This window comes from Taurulus bubalis (genome assembly GCF_910589615.1).
Source record: "Taurulus bubalis genome assembly, chromosome: 13".
In the NCBI taxonomy this organism is placed as follows: domain Eukaryota; kingdom Metazoa; phylum Chordata; class Actinopteri; order Perciformes; family Cottidae; genus Taurulus; species Taurulus bubalis.
The window spans coordinates 9040398-9056631 of record NC_136601.1 but is presented as its reverse complement, the minus strand read 5'-3'; the positions used below and the strand labels follow the sequence as shown (position 1 = coordinate 9056631).

Genomic DNA, 16234 nt, shown 5'->3' with positions numbered 1-16234 from the left:
TTCACTGTACACATATTGTTGACTACTACTGTAAGAATCAAGCTTGAGAGATTTCCCAGTGGCCTTTTAAACTGAAGACAGACAGATGTGGGGGACGCAGAGCTCCAACGTATGGAGTTGCACATACCCTCTTTTTATCCACTAAAAACACGCAAAACAACGGAGCCCAGTGCTTCATTATGTCCTGCGATTACCATCGCAGTTTGGTTGCATCTAAAAATCCAATCTTACTTCTCAATTCCCTGCATTTCATTACCTTGTCTACAGTACAGGAAGAAGACAAATGAGAGAGACAAACATCCTGCTTTGATCATGGTGTTTATACCTCCTGCATGTGAACACAACCATTCAGCTTACGGCACGATTCATCAATTGGCATGCATCAGATATGATAGCCCAAGAAAAGGATTCAACGTGCAGATGATGAAAATATATATTCATAAGCTTGGTTCTATCTGCATGAATCCAGATGTTCTGTATTTTGTGTTTGAGCTAAAAGAACAACGTGGAGAGTTATTGTAGCGTTTTATAGTGCCAGTCAACATGACAAAACAAACCTGAAGCGTATGTGTTGAGAAGCTGACTACTGTATGAGGATAAAGCCGTAGTCCATCTCAAGCCCCGAAGCAGACACATCAAAGCAATCTTTTGCAGCCAGTATAGTTCCTTCTCTCTATCAGAAATTCTGCTAGCTATGTTTCACAGAGAGTGACAGGAGGTCATTCATGCTGATATCAGATCTTTGACGTGGAAAAGGTAGCCTGCATACAGAGAGGCTTGGAGAGACATCGGGAAGATGGATAGGTCTGAGGACGCTCTATGCGAGATTCATCTCCCTTATAGGGAAAGGTCAGCGCCTTGGGTTTATCACAGAGATTGCCATTTAAACTGCGACTGTTGGAAACCATTTGTTTGTTTGATTTAGCTTTGGGAAGAGCCAACAGGAGGTAAATGCTGAACACTTCGTATGCAGTTAAATACATATTTCTCCCTCAAAGATTAATGCTAATGGCCAGTTGGAAAGGTGGCTACTTCACCATTGATTCAAATGTAACTGATGATTCTAGGTTTAAGATAAGAATACATGCGTTTGACAGAATTTACTAAAAGGGGTTCTATCCGATGCTAGTATGTAGCCAACCAAACTGCCAACCAAGCAGACTGTTTGTAGTCCGACCAGCAAAAAGTAATGCCCAATAACTTGTACAAAACCCTTTCTATATCAATGTGTATGAGATCTACATGAATGTGAGCCAAGAAGTGTGATAACGTAGATTATAAACAAGTCACAGTCTGCACAGGGAGAAGGTAAGGTTTACAAATACCAGACTTTCACCCAGGAGACTGCGTTTGTGTCCTGTGTGAAAACCAGAAGTCAGCTTTAACTTAACTAGGCAACACCACTTCCGTGGTTATTTTAACTCAAACCACGATCTGTTCCTCAACCTAACCAAGTAGCTTTGTTGCCTAAATACCACAAGGGCTTGGACAGGTGCATTAATTGCCTGGTTTTAAAGTGTTTGAGTTACATTCATAATGCATGGCATGTGGCTTATGGAGCATAAAGAGGAGCAGTAAAATGGACCTGTGCGTGCATAGCGCTTTTCTAGTCGCCCACCACTCAAAGCGCTTAACACTACATGACATCATTCACACACTGATGGGAGGAGCTACCATGCAAGGTGCCACCTGCCCATAACTAACTAGCATTCACACACTGTAGGCACAGCTAAAGGAGCAATTTGGAGTTAAGTGTCTTGCCCAAGGACACAACGACATGGACTAGCAGAGCCTGGAATCGTACTGCCGATCATCTGATTGAAGGACGATCTTGCTTACCACTGAGCCACAGTCATCAGTGAGGGGCTCGATTTGTATGGCTTCCAAAGATTGAGGTGAAATGAAACTAAAAAAGGCCCCAAAGCACATAACCACCCAGCAGTGGCAGTGAAAATATCATATCAAAATATAGGCTAAAGGCTACCATTACACTACTTCAATCTTAGTATCTAAAGTAAGCATACAGCATACAGTGAGCTTCATGGATCTGATATTTCTGCACGCGTCTATTAGAAATTGAAATTTAGATCCTCATATTTCCAAACTTATTAGATGAGCATGAAAAGTATTATTTGCTATAATGTGTGGGAGGTTAACAATTCATTTTGTTGTGACATTTTAAAAGCAGATGTAGCAATTAGGAGAAACCTTTTTTTTCACTGTTTTCTTCAGTTTTAATCACACTGTGTTCAGAAACCCAGCAGATAGAAAAATTAAATCACAAAGATGAATACATTACACTTCACACTAAGACAACTTTTAGGGCACTAGACTGGACTGTGTGAACAGTGCAGAAGATTAGTTAAGGTTGCATGGGAAACCCCCAGGGTTGTAGCTCAGTGTAGTAGAAACAGGCCATCATGAGAATAAATCTGTCATCAAGCTGAAGCTCATTGAGGCCTTCAGTGGCACAAGCCGAGAAACACAATTTCTGCTGGGTACTCCGGAGATGTCAAGCCTCGCTCCCGCAAGATTAAAGATTGCATTACAAATGAAAAAGCATGAGTCATGGAACATAGTTGCGATTTAGTCAGCGTTAGCATGTATTAATCTGAATCATTAGACCCCGGGGTTTGCATTGAGAAAGCTAAATATACCTTAACACAAAGGAGGTTCTACCATTAGCATTGGCTCGTGGTTGAACTAATTAGGCTTTACTCCAAAACAAAAGATCAAAGATAACACAGAGGAGAATAGAAATAGTTCAAAGATGGGGGTGGTATTAAAAGCAAGCCAGTAAACACCACAATATCTAATGGGAATCTGAGTCTTCTGCCACTATTTAAAGTATCATTAATCCGCCAACTATCTTTGTTCTCTGTTCCGTCAGCTGTCTAACCCTTTGAACCACACATAAACTGATGTGGCCTGAAATAGTATTATTATTATTATTATTATTATTATTATTATTCCTCTATGTCATAGACCTCCATTGTTGTCCACAAACTAAGAAAAACACATTAATGAGCCACACCGTTGCTCTGGCTGACATCTTCCCTCATTACTATGAACATGGGTGCTGTAATTTATTTTTGAATCGATTTCACATACTGGTGTCATAAGTACTTGCAAGCACACTGAACCTGCAGCTGGAAATTGTCCTCTTATTATTAATTTATTAATGAGTAACATTGGCTAAAAACCCTATCCTGACCCACCAGATGGTTGAAAAGGCCATGCCCTTTCAAAAAATAATGCGTGGCAGGTGATTGGATGAACAAACTGTCAATCAAACAATCAGTGGGAAGAAAATGTGTGTTCCATGGAGAAAAGCCTTCAGTGTTGTTCTTTACTTTTCTTTCAGTAAGGAAATACTTCCCAGTTTTGATATGAATGATGCTATTGCAGCTTCTATACGCAAACCTCTCCAGTTGCCTCTCGGTATCGTCTCCTTTGTGTCTTTATTACGCAAACAATTTTTTTTATTTTGAGAGCAAATTTCTCATTTGTAACTCAAATTTCTGGCTACAATTAAAAAATCTTTGCTCTCAAAAAAACCATTCACTCTCAAAATGAAAAGCTACAACTTGAGTTTGGACGTAGTGGGCGGGGCATACGCTGCTGAATGAGCGAGGAGTTTCTATTGGTAGGTTTGACTGGGCTCTTGGCACGCTACGCTAACAGGAGGTTACGGTGAGTAGGACATGGAGGTAAGTTGACATCATATTGCTCTGTTTTATCAAAAGTATTTTAAATGTAGCAGCATTTCCCTTTGTTTTCATAATATTAGTGCCGTGGAGTCTCTTTTTTTAAAGCTCACTGTGGGCTAACGTTACAGGCTTCATGTCAACACAGCAGCCCTCCATGTCGTTCTTTTAAAAAAAGAGACTCTGCGGCACTAACAACATGAAAACAAAGGGAAGTGCTGCTACATTTAAAATACTTTTGATAAAACAGAGCAATATGATGTCAACTTACCTTCATGTCCTCCTCACCGTAACCTCCCGTTAGCGTAGCGTAGCGTGCCAAGAGCCAAGTCAAACCCACCAATAAAAACTCCTCACTCATTCAGCAGCGTATGCGCCCACTACGTAATTTACAAACATTTAAGTCAGAAAGTATTAAGAGACAGATTTATTGACAAAAACTACAAATATATAATGGCTGCAGCCTCATCCTTCAACAAGAACAGCAAAACAGAACGTAGCTCGTTGTCATTTAACTGTAATCAGTAGCCGTTTTGTTTTATTTCGCTCGTCAATGTCCTCCTGCATAATGACAGATATTGCTCTTCGGAGGGGGGTCATATTAAAAAATTAACTGTCTAAAAAATTCAGGAGTAATTTCAAATCCACCATCTTATAGTTTATCTACTGTAGATTGAATATGCATTTATGCCCTGTAAGCTTCTCCCATGACATCATAAAACCATGGAACAGTTTCCAGTAATCTGCCTTGCAAAGGAGACCCCTGGACTGAATACTTAATGTGCACATCATTTCACCTCGGACCTACTAAGATTGAAATACAGCAAGTGTATTGTAATGCAATATGTATTTTGTCCCAGAGTTTAACATTCTGACTGCATCTATTTTGGGTTGTTTAATTATGTTATCCTGACAAAGTCTCAAGTTGGGATCCATGTCTCCACCATGCGGTTAAGTAGTTAATGTTAACCAGGCTCAGTAAAAGGTTTCTACTGTCGGACGCTCTGTCGTATCTATGTTTTCACACCTTGGGGTGTCACTGTGCAGGACTGGCAGTCATCATGTCATCGAAGATAAATGTGCAAGGTTTAATTGCAGTGTGTTCCAAATCCCTTTCCCCGATGAACCTATTGATCAAAAAGAGGACAGTAGTAGCCATCAGCCATCAAATACAGGATTGTGAAGACTATAGCTTCACAGGTCATTTAAGAGAAAAAATGACATGTCGATGTATTACTGGGAAGCATTCTATGGATGAATGTACTTAAATAAAAGCCCCGTCAAGAGTCAATACGTGTGATTTGGTGGTAGAAAGTGGTGTTGATTGTCCAAAAGGCCGGCATTCAACCTCAAAGTGAGGGTCCTTCTATGAGAGCAATATGATAGTCTCAAGTAAATGTCAAGGGCAATTGGACAAGTAGGAAATTAGAGCAATGTGTTTCAACAGGCGGCGAGAGCAGTTGTCTTCTGTTTCCCCATTATGCTAATGACACTAAAAAGTTAGTATGTTCATGCATGGTAGTCTAATGGGCCCGATATCCCTCGATGCTTCCTTGTAGGAAACTAGGGAACAGCCACACTGTGATATGATGTGCTTTTCTGATCACAAGCTTCTTAATGAAAAAGCAATTAAACGAAGATATTTGCACTCTATGGGCAGAATCCCATCCCATCCAATTAGAGATCATTTTCATCAGTTACTTACGAATCTGAGGCTCTATGAGGTAAAACGATAACATACAGACAAAAATACTTCTTGTTGTTTAGGTGAAAACTAATCAACCAGTCTTGTGGACTGCATATACACTAACCTACATCTAAAAGAGGCAAGCATTTAACATTTATATTTGTCCATATTTATACACTTGTAAAAAGAAAAAAGAGGCAGCATGGAATTTTGCAGATGTAAAGAAATGTTGGTCTCTTGCTGACCTCGCCTCCCGACCCCTCCCACCCCAGTCCATTTATGTCCTCATACATTTGAGCCTTATGTACTGTACAAAGAATGACAGCTCCAGCTTCTTTTCTTTTGCTGCGTGTGGTTATATATTTATTGTAACTAAATGATGCAGTACACTGGAAACGGGTACCAGTTATGCTGCCTCTCATTTCTTGCCTGAGCTGCCTGGTCACTGAATTTCAACGATAGATATTATTTACAGGATTTTGTACTTTTCATACCTTATTTGAAGCTTGTGAATGATCAGCGGCTAAAATTGGCTTCCAAGATCCATTTACCCACTTTGCGATATCACAAGTACTTGACATGCATCTCAAAACAAGCTGAAACATCCTATATGACTATAATTCTCACAGATAGTGATCTGTGAGTATTATAGTCATATAGGATGCTTCTACATACACCTCTCTCTTTACTCAAAGAATTTGGATTAACACCTAATAAAGACAATGTGTGTCACCATGATATTGGGGAAAAAAACTCTGTTGCTGAAGGAGCATATTTCTGTGACGAAAAATAGGAAAACAAGTCATCCATGGCCATGCATTCATGTCTGTAGGAAATTACTGCATGACGTTTTCCTGAACCATTGGTCATGTGTACACATACTTCGATTAGAATAAATGGCTGACTGAAATGTTTGCCTGAAGCCAGGTGGGGTGAAATGCTAATCAAATGCAGAGTAGCTCTTCAGATGAGTTGCTCATACAGTTGCTTCCCATGGTTGATCTTCTGACTGCACAGTCCTGACAGGTGTGTCATAACAGTGTTTCCCCCTCATAGCTGTCGACTGAGCGGGATGATGAACAACTGCGATACAAACTCCATCCAGAATAGAAGAACTGAATCTTTAATGTGGTTACTTTCCAGGTCTGCATAGGATGCTAAGAATAAAAAACACGTTTGTTTGTTATGTATATTTAGGCTTCTCCGCAGAGACAACTAAATATGTACAGTAGTCCTGGCTGGTATACAGAAGGTTCAAAGAAGACTAAATTATTTCTGAGCAGCCATTTGAATTCGACATAACCACCTACGTTTTTCTACTTGAAAGTGTATACACACACAATTGTGTTTTCGCTTTGATTCAGCTTGGCTGTCAAAGCCAAATTAAGTCACTTAGTAACAAGAGTGACAAAACTTGCTCTATAGAAGAAGGAAAGAAAGGGTTGTTCTGTATTCTCGCCAGCAGTCTGCTACGGATGCTCATACGAAAGGAACGTAGGGGAAGGCTAAAAGGTCAGGCTCATTAAATGTCACCAAAGAGCATCTTAATAATTGAATCACTCAGACAAAGAAAAATTTTGCTTTGAAGGGTTCTTAGGAGCCACTTTCCGACTTGTAGTTTTATAGTCACTAGAAACTGCTGATATCATTTTAGGATTGACTGTTGTACAGTGCATTAACCTCAAAACAACTAACACCCAGACAATTGCACAAGATATAAAGTATATTGTTTACCAATTAGTTTTTGGAGGGCATCCAGTTTTGTTTTTTCAGCTCACGCACTGCTCTCAAAACCTGTCAAGAGGCATCACTCTGGATGCAAATTGTCAAACAGGAGATCAAATCTTTCTTCCCTCCCCCTCTCTGCTAAATAAGAATGTTGAAGCATTGATAAAAGAATAGGGGGGAAATGCATGAGTCCAATTAGAAATGCATGAGGGCTAATCGGGAGGTGACGTACCCTGAGGGAAAGCAGAAATCCACAGCTTCTCCCACAGCTCAGGGTGAGAAGTTCAGCTGTGGACCTCACCACTAAGAGTTCACAGCGAAAAATAGCACTAATGCAATTTTATCTTAAAATTCATATCATACAAATGCTACATGTACATCACTTCTGAAACCTCTGGAATGCATAGCACAAGATGTGTATGGTAAGTAATGCCAATCGCTTCACAATTTGATCAATGTGTCTTTGTGCTTCCAAATAAACAATTTTAAAAAAAGAAGCTTTTTCATCATTAATCTGCCCCGAACCACAACATTCTGCATGTGTAGGGGATATAGAAAGATGAACAATTACTGACATAGGAGCAATAACAATAGAATAAAGGTAAATACATGTTATCTGACCATTGAGGCCTACTGTATATATGCAGAATATTGTGTGTGATCAGTAGCAAGAATCTCATACTGTTTATTAGCATCAACAAGCAGAAATGACTCACAAAGACAGTGCCAAGATACAGACTGCGTTTCACAAAAATTTGCTGTGGAAGTGTTAGCGTTGATTAAAAGTTTTGACTTCAAGTACTGACTCATGAATGTACAGTATAGAAATGAACATTGTCTAATTATTTTCACAGCAGAAATCAACCCGTCATCAGCCGGCCGGGTCAAAACGCATTCACATGAACATGCAGTTGCCTTAGAAACCTTTTCTTCTTCTCCCTATATATCTTGAAAACTACAGAGTTTATTCTCACAATCATTTGTCTTTGAAAGCTTGTGACCTGTCAGAGGATATCACACTCGAGACCAAACAAGATGTTTTATTGTTTTGGGCTGATCCGTAAAACAAGCACAACCCAAGACAGACAGTTCGTTATGGCTTTCTGTTAGTGCAAGAGTCTGACCATCAATCCATCTCCCTGTGTACCTGTGTGAGTTTGTAAGTGTGTGCGTGCGTCTGTGTGTGTGTGTGTGTGTGTGTGTGTGTGTGTTTGTGTGTGCGTTCGTGCGTGTGTGCGTGCGTGCAAGAGGGGGATGAAAGGAGTGCCAACATACTGTAAAATCAGCAACACTACAGAGTGGACTTTAGCCAGAGGCAGTGGATTGGAGTCAGGGGACCAGTAAGAGTTGAGCTTTATAATGTAAGAAAGACATACGTGCACAGCAGCTCCTCTGGGAAAATCCACAAAAAGGTGCTGATGCTTGTGTTTTTTTTAGCACTACTAGTTGAAACTATTTAATGATTAGCACTGACATGTGGTACGTTACCATGATAACTGTTTGTATTTTAACATATTAATGTTCTAGTGCTAATACGATAGATGTCAGCTATATAGAAGGCTAAGACTTGAAATTGGAATAAAAAAATATTCAAGAGGCATTATTACAAATCAGAAAAATGCTAAAAAGTTTGACCAAAGGCACTGTAAAACTGAATTACTACAGTTTAGAAAAAGTATATATTGGACATCCTAATTCAAATAAACATAGCAAGATGGTTAGAGCATCAACTATTTTATGTGTACCCTACCGTTGCTATTGCAACGTGTGCCTCACAGTTCAATGTCCTCTGGTTGTAAAAAAGAAGTCTGATTGTTTAGAAGTTTATGAATAAATGACGCTACTTCTTACTCTATTTAACCCTCAGTAAACATTGTAAATATCAGTCCATGTTCTTAATCTCTAGTTTCAAGTCTCATAACTTAAAACCTTTCAGTGCGTTTTCCGTTCATGACATTTTCGTAACATTTATAGTGCCTCAACATGTCTTTTTCAGTGTTGGGTTGTACTTAGCTCCACCCTCTCATGTCACTTCTGATGCAAAACAACAAAACAAGGCAGAGGCGGCCAAAAACCAAGATGGCGAACCTGAGGCTTCAAAATTGCTTCAAAATTGCAGTCCAAAAACCAATGGGTGACGTCACGGTGACTCCGTCCACTTCTTATCCACAGTCAAGGGAAAGTGCTGATGTGTAAAATAGGAAATAGTGAACAAACCAATATAAGCAGGAGTCATATAGCTTCAGGAAATGAAAGTTTTTATTTTTATTTGCTGTGACACCTTTTTTCCAAAGCAGAACAAACTTGCTTCTGTTCTACTATTAGCATATGCAATCGAATCACACCAAAACTTTGAGTATGGCAACATGCCAACTAGTTGATGAAAGAAGGTACTTGGCAGGTGATCACCAAGAGTGTGTTTGGAAGTAAAATAATTGTGTTCTTCTGATCACAGCCACGGCCGTTTCCTTACCCAAGTCATTTCTTTTGCCAAAACCATCTAACCAAACTGTAATAGCGCTGGCAGATCAGAAAACCTTCATATGAATCTTTTTTCGAATCATCATAATTATACATATGGTAGGCACTAATCATGTATTGTAAGTGTTGTGCTAAAAAATAAATGACATTGGGGAGGTTTGGCCTCTATGGATTATATTGCAGGATAATTATGCCAATGCACCACTTTAATCTTAGTTATGTCTCGATTGATTTACACAGATGGCTGCGTTCACTCAAATTCAGATATCGAAGGACAGACAATGTCAATCTCGACTACTGACGAATTGACCGCATGCTGGTTTCCATCTCAGACTGCGAAGCATTGACAACATGGATCAGCAAGGACACTTCAAGCGTTAATCATTTTCATTAATCATCTTTCTAAAAGTATACCTTTTTATTACTTGACATTTTGTGGAGAAATCCCACTTATATCTAACCGTCGCTTTATAAACATTGTAAAGTCATCAAAATATCTTCACAGTATGATATCGTCATCATCCCTGCAGCTAAATTTAAAAAAACAATTCCTAATAGTTGTCTTTACGATTAAAAGTGGAAGACTTCTCAATCAGCTCAGCAAAGTCCTTGATCCTATAGCCCCTGGCGATGCACTATATATGGCTCCAAATACAACTAAGAGTCCATAAGATTGGTAGATCAGTGGCTACACACACACACACACACACACACGCACACACACATGAGAACACAAGGCATCAGCAAAGCTGTGCCTCGGAGGGGATTTAACCAGCCGTCTGTACTCCGGAGTTTCAGATCATGACAGATTGTGAACTGTTAACAATTGTATCAAAAGCATGGGGTGCAATGAGCTGTGCTCCAACAGGGGCCAGTGAAAAATCAAATCCATTATGAACATGAAACAGCGTTTTCCTTGTTTCCTTATATTCTTCCTTGTGTCTTTTTTGTGTGTCGTTCTTTAAGATTTTCCCCGTCTCCCTTCCTCTCCTTACTTTTACTGTGGCCTGTTGGTTATTCCTGTCAGTGGCTGCCGGAGCCTCACTGGAGCTTGTATCAACTCCTTCCTCTCCCCGGTGTGACATTCACAGCGTTACAATTGAGCCATCAATCTGTCAAGCCTTACCCCTGCGAAGCCTTGAGTTGTGGGAAGCGCAGGAGAGGGACAAGTGTACCTCTCCTTTTGTTTTGCGTCTCTGTAGTTAGTGCCTAACAACTAGAATATGTCTTACACATGAAGCAAAATAGATGCGTTTTACCTGCCAACTGAGACAAGACTTATTGTGAGTCGCTTTGGATAAAAGCTTCAGCTAAATGAAATGTAATCTAATGTAAAGACATTCACTGTCACACTCATTTCCTCATCCACCGCTGGGTATTTTTTTATGATTATTAAGTTGGTGACTGTTCCCATTTTGTTTTAGCACCACTCCCACTGCTACCTCTCATACATACACCTTCCTCTGCAGATTCTCAAATGTCTCTTTTCTTTCTCTTTGTGTTTGTTCCCACCTCTCTCTCCCTCTCTAATGTTAGACTGAGCTCCTGTAAGGAGGATATAAAGCCCCCTAACAAGGCAGGACAGCTGTCGCCGTCTGACTTCCTGGACAAGCTCATGGGGAGAACATCAGGATACGATGCCCGTATCAGACCCAACTTCAAAGGTACAGTAGTCCTTGAGAAAATACAGTAGAAAGCACTCGAAAAAACACAGACCGTTCCATCTGTGTTGTGAAAGCCAAACCGCTGACCGTTGTCATGTATTTGTGTTGCATGCCGTTTCCTGCAGCCCATTACAGTCAACAACATATACAAAATACATTAACAATGCAAAGTTGACATTATCTTGACGAATACAATGAATGAATACATGGGATTTTAGTTGGACTTTAAAATATTGACTCTCAAGTTCTGGTTATAAGGAGCGTCTTATTTTCTATGATTTCTAAGCAGATTTATGGACAATTGTGTGTGATGGATAATGCAGATAATGACCTTCTGGTTAAGAGTACCTTCATTGCCTCCATGAGTTGTGTGTCACAGCTGCTGCTGCTGACCGTGGTGATAAGCAGGCGAAGTCAATGAGCCAAACAACAAAAGCTAACATCCCGTTGTTTTTAGAACACCGGAATGCACCTGTCCCTTTTACCCGACGCAGCATCTTTGCCTCACATCTTTGCCTCACATCTTTGCCTCACATCTCTACAACCGCGTCCGTCTAGGGCGGCACGACTCAGTGTGAAAATCTGTGTGTAGGCAACAAAAGCAGTTTGGTTAAAGTTAAGAACCGATTATGGTTGGAGTTAACTGTTAAGTGCATACATATTATGTCGTACTTCAAGTCACTATTGCCTTTTCAATATCAAACCAAGATTGTCCTCCAACCATAACCAAGAGCTTTGAGTGCCTAAATATAACCATAAAAAAAGTCAGCTTGCTGAAGTTGCTATGGACAGTATGTTTTATTGTGAGAGCTACTTCCACGATACTGTAGGGAAAAACAAATTCAACATTGTCATTGGGGGAAAAAATATGTACACGTTTTTTTTACTAAATGTATTTGCTGTTGCAAAGTACTATCATATAAACACAACAACAAAAAGTCAGGGTTCCACACAACAATTTTCATTGATGCCAAAATGTGGACCGATATGTCTGTCACCTTCCATGCTCTTGGTCTTACCGATCCCAGTTTCTGAGCTTGCATGACTGAAAATGAATTAAGAAACTCCAGTAAATCCTAAAGAGCCACAGGAGACATGCATTACAATAAAATAGGTATTTTTTTATGTAGTGTAATCTCATAAATCCCCTCTGAGGGGAAAGATGTGTGAATTCAGTCTGTTTTTTCTTTCCCTAGGCCCAGCTGTGAATGTCACCTGTAATATTTTCATCAACAGCTTTGGGTCCATCACAGAAACTACAATGGTAAGAAGACATAGGAGATTTTAAATGTTTCAAATGTTAGTTTTCTTAAAAACAATCTCCCTCACTGAAATTGTATCTAAACATGATTATGGATTAGGGTTTGTATTTTGTTTTGTTTTGTTGCATTTCCCCTGTGATATATAGAAATCTTGAAACGCTCCATCCTCTTTCTTCCCTACCAACTTCTTTGCTAATCCACTGAGTGCTGAAGCCGTTCCCTCATTTCTCTGTTTCCTGGAGCATAACAGTGCAACCTTCAGAGACCAATGGGTCACTGACGTGCTGATAATGAACTGTCCACTCTGCAATTAAAATGAAAAATTGAGAAAATGGATGAAAGGGGGTATGGGAGAGAGGACGAGGGGTTCAGGGAGAAATGACTGTCCTCAGGTCTGCATTTCCACTGTTATAGCTGCTGGGTCAGCACAACACAGCAGTGTTTCAGGGTGTCTGAGGGAAGCCCAGGGTCAGACCTCCAGCACAGTCGGCTCGGAGAGCGACAACAGTAACGATATCAATGTATGCGCTGGTGAAGCATGCTTTTCATTCTGATAATAGAAATGAATGAGCAAGAAAAAGGAACAATGTACAAAGATGATTTCTGAATTAATTGCACAGATTAGAATTCTAATTAAATTACTCATAAATGGTGGCTGCAGGCAGGAGTGAGTGTCTCCAGTACTTGTCCTTGGCATGGCTCGCAATGGTTGAACAAACACTACCATCTTATTCAGTCATTACTTTAGGAATATCTGATGAATATGGTGAGGCAAGGGTCTTTCAAATAGAGTGGTCTTTATAATCATGAACCACTGAGGCTGCATTACAAAGATTGATCATATGTAATAACTCAAGTGCTTACACCTGTCATTATGATTGGGCGAACATTAAATAGTATCTTTATTTACAAAAGCATTATAGGCTGAGAAAATGCCATCATGAATGCCATCATATACGGATTACATAGCGGATTTCTTTGTTGTGTGGATTATATCATTTCATATGAAAGACAGAGAAAAGGTTTGTAGATTTAGTCTTTAAAGTGATATTCCATCCAACAAGGGAGTCTCAAAGTTTCATCATGGTTTCATCTTTCAAAGAGTACAATATCTTTGGTCATCATACATTCATTATCAGTCAGTGACAAGTAACAGAACATTCCCAGGAACTTCTCAAATCACTACTGCAGAATGATCCACTTCTAAGCTGCTCATCTGTACTACAAACTTCACCGCTGATATATTTTCCATTAACGTCCCCGAGTTCTTCCACAGGACTACAGGCTCAATGTATTTCTACGACAAAAATGGAACGACCCTCGCCTGGCGTACAGCGAATACCCAGACAAATCCCTTGATCTGGATCCATCTATGCTGGACTCCATCTGGAAACCTGATTTATTCTTTGCAAACGAAAAAGGAGCCAATTTCCACGAGGTCACCACTGATAACAAGCTGCTACGGATTTTCCAAGATGGCAGCGTTCTGTACAGCATAAGGTAAAGATAATATTCCCAAGTACTCCGTAATGGCCAGTTTGAGAATGACATCATGAATGATATGTAGCTGCAGTATGATGTGAAAAATCCTCTGCTTGCAATTTATTAATTTTACTGCTTGGATATTATCTGATTATTGTCAGATAAAATTGCAAAATACGGAGCTGACAGAGCTGAAAGTGTTTACCTGAGGGGGAACTGGAGGGCGGTCGCTACGCTTCTGCTATGATGACGTCGTTTGAGAAATGTTCTGAATGTCAGATATTGCAAACAAATCCCACTCATATATGACCTCTTGGCCACACAATCAGCAGATTGAATCACACACCTCTACATTCCCTTTCCACCCACGTTGGTGCACTGCAGTTCACTAAAATACTAAATGGGTGCAGGCGTGGAAAAGAAATGCGCAGAAATGTCAAGTGGCAAGTCAGTTGTTAAATTACACACAACATCAGACAGGAAATTTGTAAATGGCTTATTAAACCACAACATAGGAGATGTCACCTGTGTCGTCCCTGCTTGCATTTCACACAAGTTTTTTTTTTTTTTACCAAAAGTAAAAGTGCGCGTTCAGTTGAGGCCTTGGCACATTTCTCATTGTTTGTCATTTTGCCTCAGAAAACACACTAATTTCATCTCTGTGGAAGCCTTCTCTTTGGTGCTTTTCTGGATGATGCGTTTGTTTTTAGAAGTTAAAATTGTATAAATTGTTCAATTCCTATTATACGAATTAAAGTATATCATAATATTTCTACATTTGTTTTGTAATTATGGACCAAACATCTTTAAGTGCACTAAATACATGAAACAATGAATCCTATGTTCGGAGAATCAATCACTTTGATAATTTGTTCTTCAGCTGAAAAAGACATTGTGTCATCATAACACAGGAGCAAATGGATGTCTGTGTGTATACTGCTGGCAGCTCTTGTCTCGCCTCTGGGCGATGCATTAGAGCAGGTAATTACACAGTTTTCCTCCAGACAGACTACCAAATAGCTCTCTCTCTCTCTCTCTCTCTCTCTCTCTCTCTCTCTTCTCTGAGGACTTTTGAAGGCTTAATGCATCAACACCACAACAAATAAAAGCAGGGATTCCTGCACCAATTACTTTGCCATTACTGTGGTGCGACAAGTAATCAAATGGTAGAGTGACTCAGTTTTCCAAGCTACCCTTTAAAAAAAAGAAAATCTGTTTAGTTTCCAATTGTATTGAATTAAACACATACTCCTGACTCCTGTTTCATACTTTGCAAAACAAAGCAGCTTGGCACTGATTTATTTCTCAGTTCTTGTGATCTGTTAACCCGTCCTTTCTTCTTGTGCCTTGATGTCTTTTCCATGAGCCCCCTTGTGCTTTTGGGCCTTTTTTGACATCCTTTATTGCTTCTCTCCTCTTTTCCAATCTGTTTTTCTATCTCAGGCTGACTCTTGTCCTGTCCTGCCCTATGGACTTGAAGAATTTCCCAATGGACATTCAGACCTGTACAATGCAGCTTGAAAGCTGTGAGTCTTCTTATCTTTGCCTTCCTCTCGTCTCACTTTCTTTCCTCTTTTTTCTCCCACCCTTATCTGATTTTTTTACATTTTGCCTGGCTTGTATGGTGCTTTATCTTGCTACATTCCAAGAGATAGGAACTACATCATGACTAAAAATCTATGTCAATATCTGGGATATATTCACAACGTTTTGTAATTGCATCTCCTGTGCTCTCCGAACCCCAACATTGAACATGTGTAAGGAATGAATTCAACAGTGTGCGTTTGACTGCTACCATTAAATCGGCTGTGCAAGCTACCGTTGAATGGAAAATATTTATAAAAAAAGTCCTGTATTATTTTAATGCAATTTAAAATTGTTGAATATTTTAGCGTTAATTATGTTTTCCACAGTACATATTACATGTATATGTGAACGCCTGCGTTTTTTCCCTCCTCATCGTAGATTAACGTCACTGGATATTATACCCAACAGTTAATTGTTTAAACTGCCTTGTTGTTCGCCATTGGACAATCTGAAAAGCCACAATACATTTCGGGGCAGTTGAGTATGTCCAGAAGCTCACGTCTCATAATCAGGCATTTATTGCAACTACAAAATCCACATACTATGCAGTTGGAGCGCACTATAGGTCCATATACTCAATTGTACTTCATACTCCGTGTTAATAGAATGTTAGTATGTCATTTTCAACCTACTTAT

General features: G+C 39.7%; 1 protein-coding gene across 2 annotated transcripts in view; it reads left to right on the top strand.

The window, feature by feature from the left end:
* glra4a (glycine receptor, alpha 4a) overlaps window positions 1-16234 on the top strand; it is a gene marked incomplete at its 5' end in the record, with an annotated part of 45017 nt that overhangs the window by 16493 nt on the left and 12290 nt on the right. The window contains 4 exons of one of the 2 annotated variants that reach the window (XM_079229075.1): window positions 11140-11267; window positions 12464-12531; window positions 13806-14029; window positions 15455-15537. In XM_079229075.1, the coding sequence (XP_079085201.1) occupies window positions 11140-11267; window positions 12464-12531; window positions 13806-14029; window positions 15455-15537 (503 nt within the window). Of the gene's footprint in view, window positions 1-11139; window positions 11268-12463; window positions 12532-13805; window positions 14030-15454; window positions 15538-16234 lie in introns of those variants that run through there. The other variant, XM_079229076.1, reaches the window with a different exon arrangement.